Source organism: Bactrocera tryoni, chromosome 3, assembly GCF_016617805.1.
Source record: "Bactrocera tryoni isolate S06 chromosome 3, CSIRO_BtryS06_freeze2, whole genome shotgun sequence".
Taxonomy (NCBI): Eukaryota; Metazoa; Arthropoda; class Insecta; order Diptera; family Tephritidae; genus Bactrocera; species Bactrocera tryoni.
In genome coordinates, this window is record NC_052501.1 from 2,311,503 (window position 1) to 2,332,294 (window position 20,792).

Genomic DNA, 20,792 nt, shown 5'->3' on the forward strand with positions numbered 1-20,792 from the left:
ACTTTCCAGGTGGTCGGAGATAACTGACCAGCCACTCGTTCGTTAGCTACGAACTTACTCTACTGAATCTAGTCAGTCCGAAGTACAGTCGCAGCGGAAGAAAATCAGTTCTATCACTTTCCGGACAAACCCTGTATGCTGGTTTTGTGGCCATCCCCACAATAAAGCTGATATATATACTATATATCTCTCGTTTATAAAGCTGAAGAAAGCGGCGAAACTCCTGGATCCTTTCAGTCTTGCTCAAACAAAGGTTGGCCAGTCGAGAAAAAAGTGATGAGTTGTATCGGATATTGTTGAACACTTTAAAACGAGGAAGGGGTGAGCCTCAATTAGATCCTCTCATTCATGTGAAGCCTACACATCCAGTACATAAGCGTAATTAGAAAGCTGAGCTACGAGAAAAATTTTTTTTTATAGTCAGGCAAAATTATCTTAATTTACAACTCATACGCCTTGCGATTATCTACGAATTCGCTGTGGCCATGAAACCATACTAGTTTTACCCTGAAGTAATGTGATGAAAATAATAGTGAGACTGGGCATCCCTTAGCCAATCTCGAACATAATATAATGTTAGTCAAGGCCATTAGATAGACACCTTGCTTAAGATGCGGAACCAAAATGAGGTTGCTGAGAAGATTTGAATGTAGTCTCACAGTTTAAGAGATTTCGATTTGAAAATTTCACTCAATACTTTTTCTCTCCAAAAAGCTGCTCATACGTTAGAACCGTCGGTCCGCTACATAAAAACTGACCCAAAATCAAGATAAAGGACTTTTTAGACCCCGTTATGCTAAAAAAAAGTGCAACTGTGAAGTGTATAAAGCTTTTTTTTTAATTCTCTTTACTTTTTTCCAGTAATGTATCGCTTTTGTATGTGCAAAATATATATAACCGTAGCAGCCTATATTGTGCCTGATATTCCCAGCTGCTGACAGGCATAGATTTCTTCATTCGATTAAGTAAGCGCGCGTATAACGGCTTCTTTCCACTAGCGCAATTGAAAAAGAGAAAGGGTGCGCCGGCTATTCTCTGCATAATCCCTATCTTATCGCACTATAGCCATTACGGCGCTGCTGCCAAGACGAAGCTTTAAGTGAAATGATTAATTAATGTAGAACATTAGCGGAATAATTGTGGCCAAGCCTGCACTCATTCTATCATTTCTCACTTGTTTTATGTTGTTTGTTATTGTTGTACTATTTAGACGGATATCGGCGCAAGTCAACGCGGCTGCCCCTGAAGAACGAAGCAAACGGCTCAAACATTGTTCTTGTAAATATTTGTTGTATAGCTTGTGGCAAGGTGTGCGGCGGGTAATAAGCGTAATGAAAATATTATAATAAATTTGGCTGTTGCAGCTGTTGATGCGAGTGCCTGAGGTGGCAAGTAGCCGAGGATAATTTCTCAACAGAAGTCATTGTTGCGCAGCATTTTGTATTCAAGTAATTTCATAACATTATACTCAACGCTATCGTTGGTAGTGGAGGCTGCTTAGATAATTGCACGGCGCCTTTGGAGAGATTGAAAAGTTTTCGCACTGATTAACGGTGCTTGGCGCAACTGGGACACTGTGATTTAAGTAATTCTAGTTTGTGGAAAGTTGGGTAGTGGCAGATAAGAGTGAATTGGCGGCGGTTTAGCGATAATTAAGTAAGTGAGTCAGCATGACTTAAAATAGCAGCTGCTGGAAGCCAAAAAGCCGTCGGTTGCTCCAGAGGGTTTCAGCTCAAAGAGTGCCGAAAGGCGTGATGAGAATGTGAATAAGAATAATTGTTGTTTTCCAAATAGTTGGCATGCAGTGGTAGTGGAGCTCGGTGCGGTGACTTACATAACAAACAAATTAAAATACTTTTATTGCATCTTCCTTAATTCAGCAGCTGTAGTGTGGCATTAAATTTAAGATAACATAAGTCGTCAGGTATTCAAAAAGCGTTATCTGGTGTACGACAATAGTTATGTGTGCACTTTGCCGTGTATTATTTGCTCTTACTTTAATCGATTTAAGGATGTTAAGCGCTCTGTGATATTTCCATCTGAGAAAGTTGAGCATACGCCACGTTGTGCGCTCACAGAAGCACTTGCTGTCATGAGAGGCTGAGCTGCTTGTTGTGCATGTGCTTATTTAAATACTTTTGCTGTGCGTTGGCAGCACATTTTCCAAAAGTATTTTCTACACGTACCTGCTCATGCAATAGTTAGACTGAAGCAGCGCGAGGTGGTTCAAGGAAGCCACCTACAGCAGCAAGCACACTAATGCCGGCGCAAATGTACTTCTATATTATATATACATATGCATTGTGATAACACAAATATATATAACACACATATATACTTATATATATACATATGCATATGTATGTATGCATGCCTCTATTTGTGTTGCCGCCCAACTTTGCTGCAAAGTATTTCACCTAGCGCCAAACTCAAATACTTTATTCACAACAACTACAAACACAGTTAGTCAACACATAAACAACTAGCAGAAGCAATAGGAAGAGTTTATTTGCCAAGCTTTGCATATTATAACTCTAAGCTTACGTAGTAACTTAGAGAAAAAATCCGAAAACCGTGCGCTTGTGCATTTCAGGTGTTGTTGCTGGGCGAATTACTACAATTTGTTAACCAAATTGCGCCAGCAGGTGTGTAATTTTATTTATATCTGCTCGTAAATAAGTGAAATTGACTTTCTTAAATTCTGTGTGGTGCGGCGCCCATTAAGCTAATACTACACTTTCTGGCTGCGTCTAAAAGGAAATAGCTTTTATGGTCTTTTACAATTCTAGTCGCTTGCATAAGTTCAGTTCCTTAAAACTGCCAATTTCTTTGCTACATTAACCATTAGCAGCATTTTTGAAGCCTCATTAGAGAAAGGTACCAATATTCATAGTGTTTGACTTTAAGTGAATTTCATACTAGAGGAGTACTGAGTAAAAGAGCATAACTACGAATAGATATAGGCATTTGAAGGTAATAACAGAAAAACTTAAAAGACTACGCAAATTAGAAATGTTTGGCATCGATTAAATGTAAAAAATGCTGGCGTATTTCTTTTTCTTTCAACTAAGAGACATATTCATCTAAAACTTAGAGAATACATTTAAACTAATTCATTGGAATTTTCAATCATTATTCCAGCATTTAAGAGTCTCCGATTATGAAAGCAACTTATTTAATTTTCACATAACATAAAGAAAATGAAAAGCGTTTAATACTCTTACAAATAAAGGAAATTTTAACAAACGTTGGATGTAAGTTGATAACTCAAGCAACGTAAATACAACTACAAGTGTATTCAAAATTAAAAATTCAAGGAAAATTAATATGACTCCGCCTCAATAGCACAGAGCGCTGCTAATGGAAAGCATATTTGTCATAAGCTTTGATTTTGACGTTTGTTCTGATGATGATGAGATGGGCGAATCAATGAACATGTTATAAATTAATAAATGAAATGGTGAATGATTGAGAAGCTTCAAAATTTAAGAATTGTTTTTCAATTCTATGAAAACTAAGGAAGTCTACTTTTTATGGAGCGAATATTCTTCAGTTTTGGCTTGTGAAAAAAAAAATTTAAGAGAAGAATGGCACCGACTACATAAAAGTTCAATATTTCAAAATATAAGATTTTTATGAACAATAATAATTGAAAACTCTTTTTGGGTTTCTGGTGCAGATCTTTCATAATTTAGTGACAATATCTATGCATATTTTTGTTTTTTAGTGCTAATACAGGGCCGGATGCAGAAATCGTTTTTTGTGGGGTAAATAAAAATTTACTTGAAACATGAAGGTTATTATATTAAGTATAGTACTTTTTATACAGTTTAATATCATGGTAGAAATATTTCAAATTGACCTTCTAATATCAAATCATACTAAATTAAAAAAAAAAAACACATTCTAAATCGTGACGTGCGGGTGACATACTTTATTGCAATGTATAATACTGTAGTCAGTTAGTGTATTGAATTGAAAAACCAAAACGTTGTGTGTCAAGTTTTCAGTTTTCGAAAACTTCTTCTGCAGTGACTTCAATGTCATGATGCGTGTGCAGCAACGAGAGGCCGATGAATCCATCTTGAAACATGTTCGTTCCCAGGCACGTTTTCATGCGACGAGGTGTCAAAAAGGAGCGTTCAGAGCTCGCATTCGTCACAGGAAGTGTGCAGAATATGCGAAGAAAACTATGAATTATGGGGTATAGGTCTACATCGCAGTTCTTCAACGTTTCCAATGCAGTAGTGGGTAACTTCTTGTTTTTTGACTTTTGCTTCTGTATTTTGACACTGCCAGTGATCAAATTCACCTTTGGTCTTCAAACGTGGTACGACGTTGAAGGCTTTTGAATCTTATATGTAAAGTAGTCAATAAGATTTTCCATTTCTTTGGTTTTCAAAGTACATACTTTTTCTGGAAGCAGCAAACTTTGTTGACATCTATCCAATACTTCTCTAGAAAAGCACGTCTTCAAATCTGCCAATTGCAACACAGTAATTTTCACTGAAACCCTTAGTATTCTTCGCAAGTTCTTAAACAAACATTTTCACGTTGCGTTTGTCGGCCGTATATTTTTGGTTTTTCTTCGTCAACTTTCAGGTCTGTCCCCATTTTTTTCGTGTCTGAATAAATGGGTCGAAAATGTTCCTTAGCAGCGTAGCTTTCATATTTGATGTCTTTGCCATATCGATCGTTTCTTTCTGAAGAATCACGCTGTAGTTGCTTTTCTCGCTTCTCGTTTCCTTTTTTTCCAGTTATAAATTTTTTGATGATGGAAAACTTGGAGGATAAACCGCGGAGAATATATCAATCGAACATATCACAAATGGTGCTGAATGCAGCATCTATTTCAGGTTCTCTATCAGGGCGCGAAACTTTCCCCACTCTAAATCTGCCAAAGCGTTGCACTAATATTTAGAATATTTACTGTAAAATTTTTTTAAATAAAAAACACAAATAAAATATTCAAAGCTTGTAAATGATTGTCACCCAGTTTCGAACCCAATTCCATATAATTAAATTAGGGAAAATGGAAGAATCTTACAAGGCATAGAGAATGTGTGTATGCATTTATGCTTAGATATACAATGCTATTAGTTGTACGCTGCGCGTGCTTCAGTTTGATGGAATTTCTAAGCAGCTTTACTGTTTAGTATGCGTCCTCCGTGGCGTATGAGTGACTAATATTAATATTACTCCATCAACAGCCGCAGTGCGCTGTAGAGTGAGCACAGCCAACATCATTAAAGCAATTTACACAAGTGAAGCAGACACTTGCGCATTAAACTAAACTTTTGTTATGCGTCTGCAGCTAATAGCGTTTAGGAAAAAATAATCAAGTGAAGCGGCAAGTGAAACATAATGTAATAGTTAATCCGGCGGCCTCCAGATTAGGCGCAACTGCAGACTGCTTTAGAGTGGTGTACAAAAGCTGTTTCGCATTGTCCTTGGGCAAGCCTTTTGAGCGACATTTTTCTGAGCCACTGCCATTGGCGCCAACAGTCCATTGCAGCTAACAAAGCATTGCTTTATAGAGCTCAGCAAGAGAGAGTGATGCGAGTGATACGAATTTCAGCACGTGAGCATAAGCCTACAAAATAATTACTGACTGCTTTAGTTTCCCTAATATTCGTTTTCGAACTAATTTGGTATGCCATTGAATCCGATTACGTTGTAGTACATCCGCGTTATTCTCAATCTTATTCAACTTGGAAATTCATTTGTAGTCAATAAAGAAATCAACTTCCTTAGATTTCTAGATAGAAAGTTAAAAATAGCTCGGATTTTACGCACAGCCAATGCAAATGTGGCGCTTGGGTCTTGAATAATAATCAAAACTCTGCGAATCATTCTCTATTCAGGCGCGCAGTGGTGGCATCAATCAAAAATATCATCATAGAAGCAAAAAGTCATCATTCCACATCACGCTTCCCACTTTTCGTCCGCCAACGTTCACTGTGCCTCCACCAAAGCGCTGGCGCAGTGACGTGCCTGCTCACCGCGCTTGTAAAATTCCTCGCACACTGATGGGCAATCGCATTGCGGCGCTGAATGTGTGTGCCTGCCATTTAATGCTTAAGCAATTCATATTGTTTTGCGGATTTTTCAGATATTTGGAAAACTTTTGTGCTCAAAATAAATTTTGGATTATTTATACGAGAATTCGTGGAAATTTAATGCGTGTGAAGTAACTTCTTAGTGCAAAGTTGCCATCAAAGACATCGATAAATGCTTCACAGATATATGTGTGGTGCTCTCTTTGTGGGCGAGTGAAGCCTAGAAAGCAAAGCAAAGATGCGGTGGCACATTGCCGGAATTTTAATGAAATTCCCAACTTTTTGTCAACAGGCTTGCCGCATTCACGTAATGCAAAGATTGCTATATAATTATAGCTCAGCCGATCGATTTTTTACTGGAATCAAAGAAATTGTAATAATTGAAACAAACAAATTTAAAGCTCCTTAATATGGAAAATGAAGAAGAGAAAAATTTATTTATGCATTGTAATGACACATATATAGTATTTACCGTTATTCACCGTAGTTTAAGTGATTTATTAAATTATTATTTAGTTATGTGATGAAAAATATCAGTAAAATTTGTAAGCGAATGCTTGTGAAGTGAGCCAAGCATGTTTAAAAGGTATTCATTTCAAGGCTGCCATGGCGTATGAGTAATGAAAATTGATGTTTATATGCCATTCGACTACAGAGAATGATTCAATGAAAGCTGGCATATATTTGTATTGATGTGGAGCTGCTAAAAACTTTTGGAGGGTCTCCACTCTGGAAAGAGTTGTCTTCAACCTGAAGTGTTAGCTACTGACTTGAGCCTTAAAGTTCATTGAGATGACAGGAATATTTCAAAGCAAAAACTGTTTTCCAACTAAAATTTATTGCACACGTAAAAAAAGGAGGCTTGACTATATTCCTTTTAGTTGAGAATTTGGATAGAGAACAACAACTTTCCCAAGGATACAATTTAAGCTCTTCTAAGAGCGATTTCCAAGACTTAAATACTTCGTTGAGTAGCTAGAGAACCAAGGCTTTCAAATTGAAGCTAAATATCACAAAAGTAAAAGTGAAAGTAATGAAATGCCCTCTCTGTACTGGAGCCAAAGGACTTGAACTTAATTAAAATGGAAATATTTTTGGACGCACGAGCATGCCAAGCAATGCAAAGTGGCCACTATCAATTGCTGCTAGGTGCTTGGCAATGTGTGTATACGTGTTGTTGGTATGGGTGGGGGCAAGTTCAAATTATCGACTCTGAAGGTAATATAAAACGAAATGACTTCTGAAGGCAATAACACATGAGCATTCCATTTATGCTATTCTTTCATTGGACGGACGTTCATTTGTGTACACAGAATGGACAGTAAACACACATGAGCAAACAAATACACATACAGGTTGGCATCAGAGTGTTCAATTCGATTTAAGTAAACATTTATTAAATGGCAGGGGCCTTTCGAAGAGTTGAAGAGCTCACTATCAGGTTAAGGCAATAAATCGAACAAACACACATACACTCGTGCTTACATTTGCGTTGTTGTGTTGCGAAACAAGTGGTAATGCTTTGCAGCAACAACAATAAATGAATTGTGCATCAGCATGAGAGTTGTGACACTTAAATTGTACTCATCACTCAATGGCAAACGCTTGAAAATACCCAACTGAATACGGACGCACCTGTTATGGAATTAAACGGTTGGAAATCGAAGAGCTTTTAAGGACTGACTTGACTGACTGACTGTACATGCAAATACATTTGTTATTGATATGTAAATATTTTACTGAATTTTCAGAATACTTTGGGCTTAAATGAAGTGCTCCAAACCACAGATCAATTGGAGCTGTGTAAAGTAAAATATATTGTTCAGTTTCTAATTTTTTTATGCAATCACTTGTTTTTCAACTGTGCAAAGATTAGTCGATATACCATGGCTAATATCGAAGAAAGCAGGTAATAGTGAAGTAGAATATTTTCCTGACATTTTTGTTTTAGACTATTTTATTTAGATATACGTTTAGGTTTCCTTCGGAAAATGCGGGGCATGTTAGTTAAGTCCAAATATGCCGAAAAAGAAGTTATCGTTTGAAAACATATTTTGTAGTCAAGCATCTATTTTGCACCTTTATGTACTCGACGTCCTTTTGTCCTTTTTGTAAAAACTTATAGTGCGAACCAAGTATTCAAATGCTTCATACCTAAAGCCTTAACCAAAGTGTGTTGAGTCGATTCATAAGTGATAATGAGATACTCTGCTTTATCGTCATTAATAGAGACTGATTTATGACTCACAAGGAGCAGGTGTTTGAAATATACCAGTCCGTTTCAATTTTGAGAAGCTGGTAAAAATGAAAGAGTATGTAACTATTCAACGATGCTACCAACGCTGAATTCTATGAGCGCTTGAAGCACACTTGTGAGAGATGCCCCCGCCACTATGTCAAAATAGTGCTTCGCGACTTAAACGGCAGGGTGGGCAAAGCCTGTATATTTGGCACGCCGGCCAGTAAATTCAGCCTACACGATGAAACATCTCCAAATGGGTTGAGGTTGATCAACTTCCACGTGGCCCGAAATATGGTTATCTGTAGCACTATAATCCAGTACAAAAGAATTCATCAAGCTACCTGGCTGTCTCCGGATCGAAAAGCCACCAACCAGATCGACCATATTGTTATAGACGGAAGACATGTGCACAGTGTTTTAGACGTGCGTACACTCGGAAGTCTTAACATCGACTCGGACCACTATCTTCTTGCAGCCAAGATACGCGCTCGCCTCTTAGCAGCTAAAAACGCAAGGAAGGTTCAACGTCAAAAAGCTGCAATCATAACAGACAGCCACTATTTTCTAGTCGACTTGCACTCCTGCTCTAAATCCAAATTTCGGAAAAGACAGCACGAAAAGAGCTGCCTTTATGCCGCGATGTCTGAATTTGGTATGGAATTGGCGCTAAATTGCGAAAAGAAGAAACGACTGGCGCACTGTTATAAACTCGGCTATAATCGCTTAGGCGGTGTTTACGCAAATAAATAAGAAGATGTACTCAACTGCTAAAGATGGGCTTATTTCGGGTCAGGCGTACATTAGATATTTTTGGTGTATATTAAATCAAAAAAGTTAGCAACAGAGTTTACTGGATACTATAATATCGATATAAGGGGCTTGGTATAGAAATAGTATATAAATGGTTTATTCCCTACTGTCGAACTGAATACTTGTTCAAAGAAAAACATCTTGTACAATGTCATAATATACTCCACAACCACAAATTCTATATATTCCCTCAATTATATGTTTTGGTCGTTTCAGTTTCAAAATCGGACTTTCAGCACTCAATTCGCGATGCTCTGCTTTTATTGGCGTACATTTAGTATACCTTAAAGAGCTATTCAGAAGGGCATTGCAACTTATTGTTCATAACACCGGATATCTCAATACAACGAGCACCTGTTACCGTCATGGTGGACCACTACAAGGAGCATTTATGTACATCTCATTTTCATGGCTAAGCACACCCCTTCTCTTTTCACCCGTTGTCACTATATTGCAGATCCGCTTGGTTCGCAGACAGATTGGACTGCGTTGGAACCGAAACGGTTTTTCAAATTTATGTTAATGGGAGTTGCGATGCGACAGCAACAGCCTGACATGGCGTGAATTGATGTGAGTGTAATTATTGAGCCAACACAGGCATCAGTGGCATATGGCGCGCTAACAAATAATGCATGCGCCGTCTCCACGAACTTTCACACGAGGGATAAGCAGCGCAACATGCCACATGGTGCCCTGGGCCAATGCAACAGCTCTGCAGCTGCGCAAAATCAAGAAACTAAGGCACGCTGCTGACTGTTTGGGCTAACGCCAATATGTCTTAGCACTCTAATATGCGTTATTATGCGGATTTTGATAGCCTGACATGCATTTTGTTGAGCGTGAAAGCTGACGCTGTCCCGAAAGTGAATATGTTACTATCTCCATTTTGATTACCCCTAAAGATCGCCTCACAGTGTTTGTGTTGGCATCAGTTTCATAAGATCCGTAAACAGAAGGTGGCAACCAGGCAATCAAATCGCTTGCATATCCTCATATAAGTGCGCACATGTGTGAGGCAGCAGCACATACCGCTTGGTAATTACGCAGCTGAACACACAGTGCATGTTCGCTTTTGTTAGAGTCGCGAAGTGTGAAAGTTAATGTTGGAGCGCCGCTTGCAACAACTGCCGCGACGCGCTGACATTGAAGTCGCACGCCCACTGAACTTTACTTACGCGCTCTCATCCGCATTCCCACACTCCCTCCCTTACACACTTAGCGATTGTTGTATTAAGCCCACTTTCGCATATGTATACAAGGATGCCTGCCACTTTGCCAGTCACTTTGCCTCGTCATTCACGTTGTGCTTTTCTTCAGCAGCGGAGCGTGCGCACTTTTCTTGCCCATTGCCTTTAAGCAGCAATTAAAAATTTCCGCTTTACCACACAATTTAGCATATTCAAGCCTCTTGTATGCACTCGATACGGGCATGCTTGTGCTTGCGCAGGCGTTGGGCCTGGCTACACTCATAAGTATTCATAAATACCCAAAGAACCGAAAACGCTCACAAGCGCTTAAGCGTGCGCGTGCTTTTGTGTGTTGTGCGCGTAAATTTTCTCGCTGCTCCTTGCTTGTTTGTTGCCGTTTCCCATTTCTATAGGAATTCGCCTCGTTGTTTTCAAACTTTTCGGAAACGAGTGCTGAACTTACACGCGTACATATGCACACACACACACATGACTGCTTGTATGATGCATTCTCAAGCATTTAGTGAATGCCTACTTTGCTTTATGGCGCCTTAATTGTGCCGCTTGAACAAATAAACAACTCTGCCGCATTTCGGATTAACCGAATCTCAAGTGTGTCGGAATTTTATGAGTTGCGTAATTGTAATTGAGAAATATTATTTCGCCTCAGCGGGTGTTGCGTAGCTTATTCAAATAAAGCAGCGAGACCGCAGTGATTAGTCGTGTGCTTTGATATGTGTGACGAAAAGGCGTGATATCCACTTTGTGGGACAACAGAACAAAACTTAGCCATTTTTGAACCTTCTCGCTTATGCTTTGTTTAATAATTTAGGAGACTGTGTATTTTGGTTAAACAAAATAAATTGATTTATGAATTTAGTTTGGTTTTTACTCAAGTAATTAACGTCTGTTTTTATTCTCTCATCACTGTAAGTCTCTGTTCTTAATTAAATATGTAAGCCTTTTGTAACGTTCTTTCTTTATCACCATTTTGGATAATTTGGATACGATTTTTGGAAAGTAAAAATTCTTTATTCAACACACAAGAAGTATACAGAATTTATATATTTCTTTTTCTGTGGAGATTTAACTCTATAGAGGATTCTAAAAATAACTGAATTATTCAGGTCAGGTAGTTATCGGTTAACTATAGCATATAGCTGTAGTACAAACTGAATGATCGGAATCAAGCGCATGTATGGAAAACTTTGTCGATATATCTTCACGAAATTTGGTATGAGTTATTGTTCATTGAAATAGTATTACCTTACCTTACCTTTGAAGACGGTGTTGGTGTGTGGATATACTATACTGCCCTTAGGATTAAGGTAGGCTTTTAAACTGCCGTATAACTGTAGTACATTTCAAGTAAAAGGTTTTGTTTTTGGGAAAATTGCGAAGCTAGCCCCTAATACATCAGCAGGTAACTCTAGTGTTAACACATATTGAGATTTTCTGTGCCATATTTTTCCTGCTCTTTTGATATTTCTCTTCACTAAGGTTTGCCATTTCATTCATCCCATTACTGTGAATGGGAATTGCTACTGCTCAATGATAACCGAATATTTTTGGCACAAATGGGTTGATTTGGACTTGGACAATATGGAGTTCCAACAAGACGGCTCTGTAAGCCACACAACGAATGTCACAGTCGATTTAATGAAAACCAAGTTTGGTGAACGAGTTATCTCACGAAAGGTGTCAGGCAATTATACGCCTCGATTGTGTGATTTGACGCCGTTACACTATTTCTTGTAGAGCTACGTGAAGTCTATGGTCTATACCAACAACTCAGCGACGGTTGATGAACTACGTATGAATATCGAAAGTGAAATTTCACCAGTATCGGCCGATTTATACTTGAAAACCGTCGAAAATTGGGTTCAGCGTTTGGAATTCTGCAAGCGTGCCCGTGATGACCATACCAAAGAAATCGAGTTCCATATATTATGGCAACGAGTATACTTTGACATAAATAAAGAATTCATTGATATCCCAAACCTTTTTCGTTTTATTAAAAAAAAACCTTCGTAGGGCCCGTTACATGGCCAGTCAAACAGCAATCAAGACAATTACTCAATTTTTCAGAACCAAGCGACTTAACTTCTACTGGATGTCAGGTCACAAAGCCATCGAAGCTAATGATATAGGAGACGAGATTGCCAAGAGTTTTGTACAGCTGTCATTTTTAAATGTAACTGAAAATGGTAAACTCATACATCTACATACTTATATAAGGGTCTAGTCAGGAGCATGGCATTTGCATAACTGCAAAAGTCATGTATAAAGCGTTTGTCCACGAATTCTTACTAGCAATCAATAGAAGGGACTATAGAAATATTGTTCGAATGCTCACTGAATACAGTCTGATGGCAGAGCACTGCTGGAAAATTTATGAAAGAATAGAGCATATTTTGTACAATTGTTCCGCATTGTTAAGACAACGCTTCAAGCCTTTGGTCCTAAATGAGCAGAGTACACTTGAAGAGTAGAAGGTAGTGAGGTCGCAGAGCCTGTTGAAATTCACGACAAGCGCTGCCATTCTGAAGTATGACTACTACTGCTGCACTAGGTGTTGGTACTCTGTCTTGTATCGCTATGTATCAAGACTTCTCTAAGCTTTATAAATTTTAAATTTGTCATTTGAAATTTGAGATACGTATGTCAAATATATACAGATCATAATTTAAGGTATTCCCCCTAAATTATTTTATTATTATAGTTTTGATTACCTTCTTAAAATTTTGTCAAAATTTCCATAAGTTTTCACCTTTAGCTTCGACAATTTCATGGTGAATAACCGAAGAATCTAATGAATAATATTAATTAATTACCTTAATAATGGTCCAAAAATCAATTTAAAATCCGGAAATCGAATTTACTGAGACTTTTGGTATTACTTTCAGCGAAGCTGAAACCTGATTCGACTTTACGCTGAATAATTATCAACAATAAAAATCATTTAAGTTTGTACAGCTCAACCGATGTTTTACGGTGTAATTATCAATATCAAGTGTATTTAATATCGTGCGAAATAAGTTTGACCATTTAATTTTATACAAAGCCTCAGTTCAGATATTGTATACGAATTACTTTAAACTACAATTTTATTTTATTTTGCAGATCCGTAGCTGAGTTCCAGCTCTTATTGCCAGCACACAATTCCCACAGTCCTGCACTCCCTAACGCGATTGCTCGACTGCTGGCAAACGATTGGCGTTTAATAGCCGATTATCCAGAATTTAATTTACGCAATTGATGTGCCATGAACAAGGCATCCATGAACCCTGACCACATAGTGTCAACACATCAGGCAACGATGATGCCACTTCTGCCGCGCTCGCGAAATGATGACGCCAGCAGCAGATGAGACCGAGACAAGAGCAATTAAGCACTCATTGGATTTGTTATTGTTCCAATTAAGTGCGCCATTAAAAGTATTAAAGAAGAAAGTGCGCATTAAACGCGGGAGAAAGAGATAGTGGAAATAGCGCCAGTAAAGCCAACCACAAAGCCGACTGAGGCATATAAGTCAAAGCAGAAAATCAAAGGAGCGGCGCTCTAAAGCGGACTGCGAGAAAGTGAAGCGTTAGAAACCTCGCGCTTCCATCAATTGAGATTCCCCCTCACAAACGCACAAATAGAATCTACAAGCTGTAACATTAAATAATTAGTGGATACATTCCAAATAGTAATCAGCAAAACGATGTGGACTCGCACAGCTTACCAGCGGCCGTTGGTATTGCTGATGTTGTTGTTGCAAACATGCTCTGACTTCAATTTGCATGCGGATGCTGGTGTTGCCGCGTCCACCGCAGTGCAGCAGTCCGCCGAGGCGGAAGTGAGCTCCGAGCACACTGACCTATATAACATCCGACACGGACGCTCCAAGGTGCGACACTCCAACGAGAAGGAGCATCTCCTTTGGGCCATGCGACCACAAAACACGCCAGCAGGAAACGATAATGCCAAAGCAGCCGTAAACATCCGACTACAAGGTGCGGGCGAAAGGAGTATCACCGCAAATACGTCCCAAAACGCCGCGGATGCAACAAGCGGTGACATTATAGCCAGCGACTATGATAATCAGTTGATGTCCGGAGCTGTAGAAAGCATTGCGTACAATCTGACTGTGCGCCAGAGCAGGATGACAGCTCAACAACTCAACGAAAACCAAAGTCGGTTAGGTGGACTTTGGAGCATCGGTGCGGACAGTAGCATACAAACGGGCAATGGACATTTATTCGGCAGTGATTATTGGCGAAACTCGGATGCGAATGGCTCTTTGATAAGCTCGGCGGAAATTAACCCAGCGCAGCGAGTAAAACCTGCCACACATGCAATGCCCGAAAGGCGGTCACATGCAATTGCCACCGCGGCACTGCATTCAGCTATTAAACGAAAACACACTGAAACATCGCGCATATCGCTGGATTATTCCCACCAAGCTGCGAAAACCACCGACACGCCAGATGCTGGTCCTGGTGGACTTGTCACTAGCGAAGCGCCGGTGACACATCGCATACGCAAACTGCATATGAAGAAGATAATGGAAAGCATACGCAATAGTGCGGACAAGGGTCTCGGTGTGAAGACACCGAAGAGCCATCATCGCAGCCTCATGACCGCCGAGCAGCTACAGGGTAGACCAATGGATATGGAACTACTAAATGGTCAAGATAGTGCTGCAGACGAGACAGACATGCAGGATGATGATAGTGTGGAGGACAATGCCGACAGTGACGCTGTGAACAGCAGCGTAGATGAAACTGCCGCCGATGATGAAGATGCGGACGGAGTAAGAGATTTCAGCAGTCGCAGTGATGAACAAGACGCGGATAGCGATAATGGCACGGCTGGTAATGAGGACGCTAGTGATGAAACCAATGACGAAGACATGGCCAATAACAGCGTCGACGGAAGTGAAGACGCTAGCGACAACATATTGACATCCGACATAGATGGCACCAGCGACAGTGACGGTGCATTGAATGAGGTTTTGCAATTAGCAGACGAATTAGATATCTCCGTGAACTCCATGGAGGATGTCTACCAAAGCGACGAATACATGACGACAACCTCAAGCTATGTAACCACAAGAGTCGCAGAAAGTGCTGAGCTCACTGAGCAGGTTTCAACATCATCTACACTTTTGAGTGGTGCAGCAAATGAACTAGTCACCAAAATGCTTAACGACGGTGCTTTTGTGGAGACCATTACAAGCGCTCCTATGGAGCCAAAAAAGGTAACAACGAAATTGCAACTCGTACAGAAAACAGTAACACCAACAAAACTAACGTTGCTGCCGACAATTGCCACAAAAGATTTTGTGCAATCGAAACTCGCAACCATAAGGAAGTGGAAAAATCAGACTCAGTCTGTGGCGCACCAAAATGAAATTGCCACAAACGAGCGAAGCGCGTGGCATGATGCTGGCGGTGGCGCGACATGGCGAGGCAGTTTAAATGTGCATGACTCTGTTAATACGAAGATAGCCGCTTCGAAACCCGAAGACCTTGTTTACTCGCATGAGGCGCATGGCGCAATTGAGGTGTCGCAGTTCCAAAGCACAGATGTCAGCAACGAGACGGCGCCATTTGCTGAAGAAGACAATGAAACTTTAAGCACTTTGGAACCCATTCGAAGTGGAGCTGAGGACCGAGATGCCATCTGGTTAAACAGTAATTTTTCGCAAGAGCCCAATCAGTTGGCAAGCACGAGTGTCGGTGGCGTTGGCTTGGACCGACAGCAGTCTTTCGAGATTGAAGAGATTAATTTCGAAAATGTTGTGCTAGAGAATGCTGACGATATAACAATGGACGACGGCCATATGGATAATCGTAATGCACACGGTTTTCCAGTGAGTAATACGGGTGATGTGAGTGCGGACGTAAATGGTAGTGAAGAGGATGGTAACGAAACGGATAACGGTGAAGACGATGAAACGAATCGGTTCTTGGCCGGTGTGGTAGATGCGGCAAACGAAGATGAGATTTACGATTGGGACGAGATATCGCGTAATAATCGACGAAACCTGATGCGCGGTCGCGATGTCGTTACGAAGTTCTTGCAAATCGTTGAAACACAACATTTGCTCGGTGCCAATTGTGAGGCGGGTACGTCGTTAAATTTAGGCGAAGGCGTGGTCGATCGTTACGCGCAGGATCGCTTTCGTGTTGAAGCCGAAGTGGCGGTGAATCGGGCGAACATGTTGACCAGGTGAGTACAGAGGCAAAGAGTGCATATTTGAGTGACGATATGTGAAATAGGTTTGCAATTTGTGAATATATTGCTGAAAGGAATAAGGCAGCTTTTTGGTATTTACGAATAAATATAGGCAATGTGTGGATTAGCGCCAGGTTTTAAGGTATAATTGATACTAAAATTGGTAATTTGTTATATTTTTGCGCAAAATAGAAAATTTAAGTTCGTAAGGAAACAAATTCGAATCTCATTTGTTTTATTTATTTTTTTTTGTTCACTAAAGAATTCCTTAAATTACTTACGCTCTTCAGAATTAATTACGAGCGCTTCAAAGAGCAAACCAAAAATTGAAGTTAAAAAGGAATGACACCCTTCTCTTTTGAGATAACGAACGTAAACCAATCAATAAGCAATAAACATTGAAAAGGGAAATTAAAAATTCCCAAATAGGCCCTCGCAATGTGAAGTGTAAACGAAGAAGAATGAAAAGCAAATAACGGAAAATGAAGAGCAAACAAGCCGTTGAGAGTTTAAAAATTCTACTGCCAGCTGTTCAGGAACATGGGAGTACACAAATATTGACCCTAATGGTTATGTAATGTGAAACCATTGTTTGTAGATAAGCAGAGGAAATAGTAAAGAGACTAAGAGAGTTACCGCTAGTTAGAGTGCTTCAGCAACTGACGAAAATCATTTAGAGTGGGGGCCATTTTTGTCGAAGCAATAAAGTTTCGCATCTTTCTAAGAAGTATTATTTTCTAGAGTACAAATTGTTCTGGGGAAACTCAGCAAAGATGTGTGATATACTTAGCACGCTCTTTGGGAAGAAATAGGCTTTTATTTTACGAGCAATATAAGCTTTATCAAGGTTTGGATAAACATATAAAAGTAAATCTCTCCCAGAAATCAGACAATTTAAGAATTTGCGCTTTTTCCATTAATCAAAAAGTCTTTTTGAACAAACTCAAATGCTACATAAATTAGCAAAATAACAAGTGATAAATACAAAAGCAAAAACCAAAATTGATTTCTGAAAATTACTGTAACTATCTGCGCATGCAGTCCTTGCTGCGGGCGTATCTTTAGAAAAAAGTGGAGAAAAAGGAATAGCAGTCAAGCTGACTGACAATCCTTGGAAGCTTATCTGCTGATATGAGGAAATAAAAACGACGAATTAAGGGAGTGGAGCGCAGTGATATTCTGTTCACTGACCGCCAAGTCGGCACGCTTGATGATTAGTAGGGGGAAGAAAGGTCCGGGGGTGTGTACACGTGTGTGTGTATATGTCGGTAGCTGTCCGACAATATTTGACATTTCAAGGATATTTGAGGCAACTTTGAAGCAGCTCGTGTTCGCTATCTAATAGCGAAAGGGCAAAAAGTTGCCCAAACTCAAGACATGTGTGCATGGTTAATGTTGTACATTGTATTTACAAGTGCACATATGAACATACACATATAAGCAATTGCACACACATAAAAGCGAAATATCTTTATAACCCCATGGAAATAGTTCTGAGTTTTCAAATACGCTGCGCTTAGCTGGCAATCTTTTTGTGTATGAGTAGAGTAATTGTTGTCGAAGCGTATACATATATACATACAAGTATATACACATAAAGACAACTACAACAGCAAGACGGTGATAACCCTGTCAATAAATGCGCAACGCAGAAGCGGCAAGCGAAAGTTATCCCATCGTCAGTCGTTATCCAATTTGGTGCTATCTGCTTCCCCGCCGTCGCAGCCAAACCGAGAGGTTCCAGCGGTTAACGTGTGTCCGCATGTGTGTGTGTTCGAAGTTCAAGCAAAGTTTTGATTTCATTTTTGGTTAGACCGCACACTTGCGCCAAAGAAGACATGCTACCCGAAAAAGTTGCAGAAAAGTTTTAAAGTAAAAATGCGGGATATTTTATAGAAGATATTATAACTATAAAATATTTGAAATCTGTTCCACGTAGCTGAACAACAAGTGTGCATGTATTGCTGTGTTTTCAGCATTTTTATATCAGCTTTCGGCAAACTTGTGCTCACTGATTATTTCCAAAGCTGGCAAGCTTATAAAATACACGATTGATACCCGTTCGAATTTGGGTTTCGAATGAATTTGTGATTATGGTATACAGATACTAAGGAGTTTCACATAGTCTCATAAAGGTATAAGTTATAACGATCCGAAAACATAGCGTTCAGAGTTGTATTTGCGTAAGCGTATTTTAGTATGCAATCCAACAACAAATTTTTTAAACTAGTATACAAATTTATGATTTTATGATTTTACGATGCTTTATGACACGTTGTAAGTACCCCAATAGTTTAAAAAGATATTTACAACGCAGGCAATCTTGAGTAATGATGAGCTGTTATATGCATTGTCACATTAATCCTTATCGTCTCTGCTTTCGTATTACATTATCGAAGTACACAACTCTTTATGTTGCAATCGAATATGAAATTTGACTTTAAAATGGAGTAGAGTTCTCCGAGCGGCACAGAGTACAAAAACCAGCCTTTCTGTCCAGTTATTAGAGTAGTCCGCTTAATAGATTGTACTGAATATCAACAAATTGTGGGACCGCTTAATAGAGCGCCCATTTAATATTTATTATTTTTGATATGTTTTGACTATCCTATCTTCTCAGTTGCCTCAAACTGGACACAGTGTGCTAAATTTTGGTAAAATCGGTTTTATAGTTTAGGAGTTCATCGCGGACAAACAACGTGTGACGAATTTTGTATTTAAATGGATTAAATATTTAATTACTTTTTCAAAATTAAAACTAAAATTAAAACTCCTGAAAATAAAAAAAATGCACCGAAAGTATATTCAAATAGACTCCCTTTTCTGAACAAAAGAAGATCGCAAAAATCTAATGAAATTGAAGATGATATCTAATTTCAAAGATTTCTGATGTTTCAAATAAAATGTTCTTTCATTTGAAATTGAATGAGACACCTATGTATGTATGAATACAGTCGCTTTAGATTGATGAAGTTTTTCAGATTTCATTTTTATATATTCTCATAACATTTTACGGTACTAAACTAAAGCCTTTTTCGTAACTTCGATATAGTCTTCACAATTTTTCTGTTAATTTTTTTACTTTTACTGAGAATCTTTGTTTTCGCATCATAAACTCTCTACCGTTGATACACTCGGCTTTTTATATGGTGAGCATATTATCCAAATATATTTCTGAAAAGAAAATACAAGTTTAGAAACATTTGCGTAGGATCCGGAGATGCACTCCTAGGAAGCAAAGCATTTTACTCACTTTCGCGTCTGGCATTGATGTTGGCACTTCTATTGAAGAAAAATTCACGTGACAGATACTTTGATAATTTTACTATGGCACTTGCAACTGATGAACTAAATAGGATATTTTCCAACAGAATAACAAATACTTAACATAAAATTATGAAAAATATTTATTATGCAATTTAGATGAAATATACATTATTATACTCGCTAATTAGAATTTTGAAGGTTATTTCATAACGCCACAAATCTCAAAGACACCCTCATCCCTATTGGCAAAAACCTGGGAGAGCCGATTTTCTTATGCTTTCCTTGTGGCGAATTTCTCACAAGCAAAATCATTCTCCATATAATGCTCCAACCAAGCTGACATTGGTTTTTCCGAGTCACTATCGATGTGTGTGGTTCAGCGTTATGCTGATGAAAAACAATTCCTCGACTATTCGCCAAAGGTGACCACTGTTGGGAAATTGTTTACCCCAGACGTTGAAATTGTTGATGGTTCAGGTGCAAATTATGAAATTGGTGGTAGATTACAATAGATGACTAACAGTCAATCCTGGTTTGGCTACCGTTATTGCTTGACTTTGTCATAAGTGACTCACTTTTTATCACATGTGACAACCCGCTCATGAATTTATCCATCTCATTGCTATGCAGTAGTGATTTCTAGATGAAAACTCGATGCATGTGGTGTTTTGCATCAACTCGTGTGATACTCATATATCAAGCTTTTTTTTTACAATTTCCTTTGTTTTATCAATGCTTTCGGAAAATTGTCTTCCAGAGCGTGGTGCATCTTTGTCATTCAAATTACCGGAACATGATTGACTCCTCACATTTTCAGTCACTTGGTTCGCGTTTTGGCCTTTATCACAGTTAAACTGTAAAACATTGCTTATTTTCTTTATGATGGTGTTCATCTTTGACGCGTGTTCAAACAATACTACGTAAAGCAATCGCAAAACCGTCTGAAAGTTTGTTTAGTATAAAATCTTATTTTTCTAACCTCATATTGCGTAATACTTATAC

At 38.9% G+C, this 20,792-nt stretch overlaps 1 protein-coding gene and 1 pseudogene across 1 annotated transcript in view; both read left to right on the plus strand.

Moving 5' to 3' along the window:
- Positions 1–13,557, plus strand: part of LOC120773020 — a 32,168-nt pseudogene extending 18,611 nt beyond the window's left edge.
- Positions 13,558–14,012: 455 nt separating this feature from the next.
- Positions 14,013–20,792, plus strand: part of LOC120771553 — an 85,929-nt gene continuing 79,149 nt past the window's right edge. The window contains exon 1 of the mRNA XM_040099614.1: positions 14,013–16,517. Coding sequence (XP_039955548.1) covers positions 14,047–16,517 — 2,471 coding nt within the window. The 5' untranslated portion in view covers positions 14,013–14,046. The remainder of the gene's footprint in view (positions 16,518–20,792) is intronic.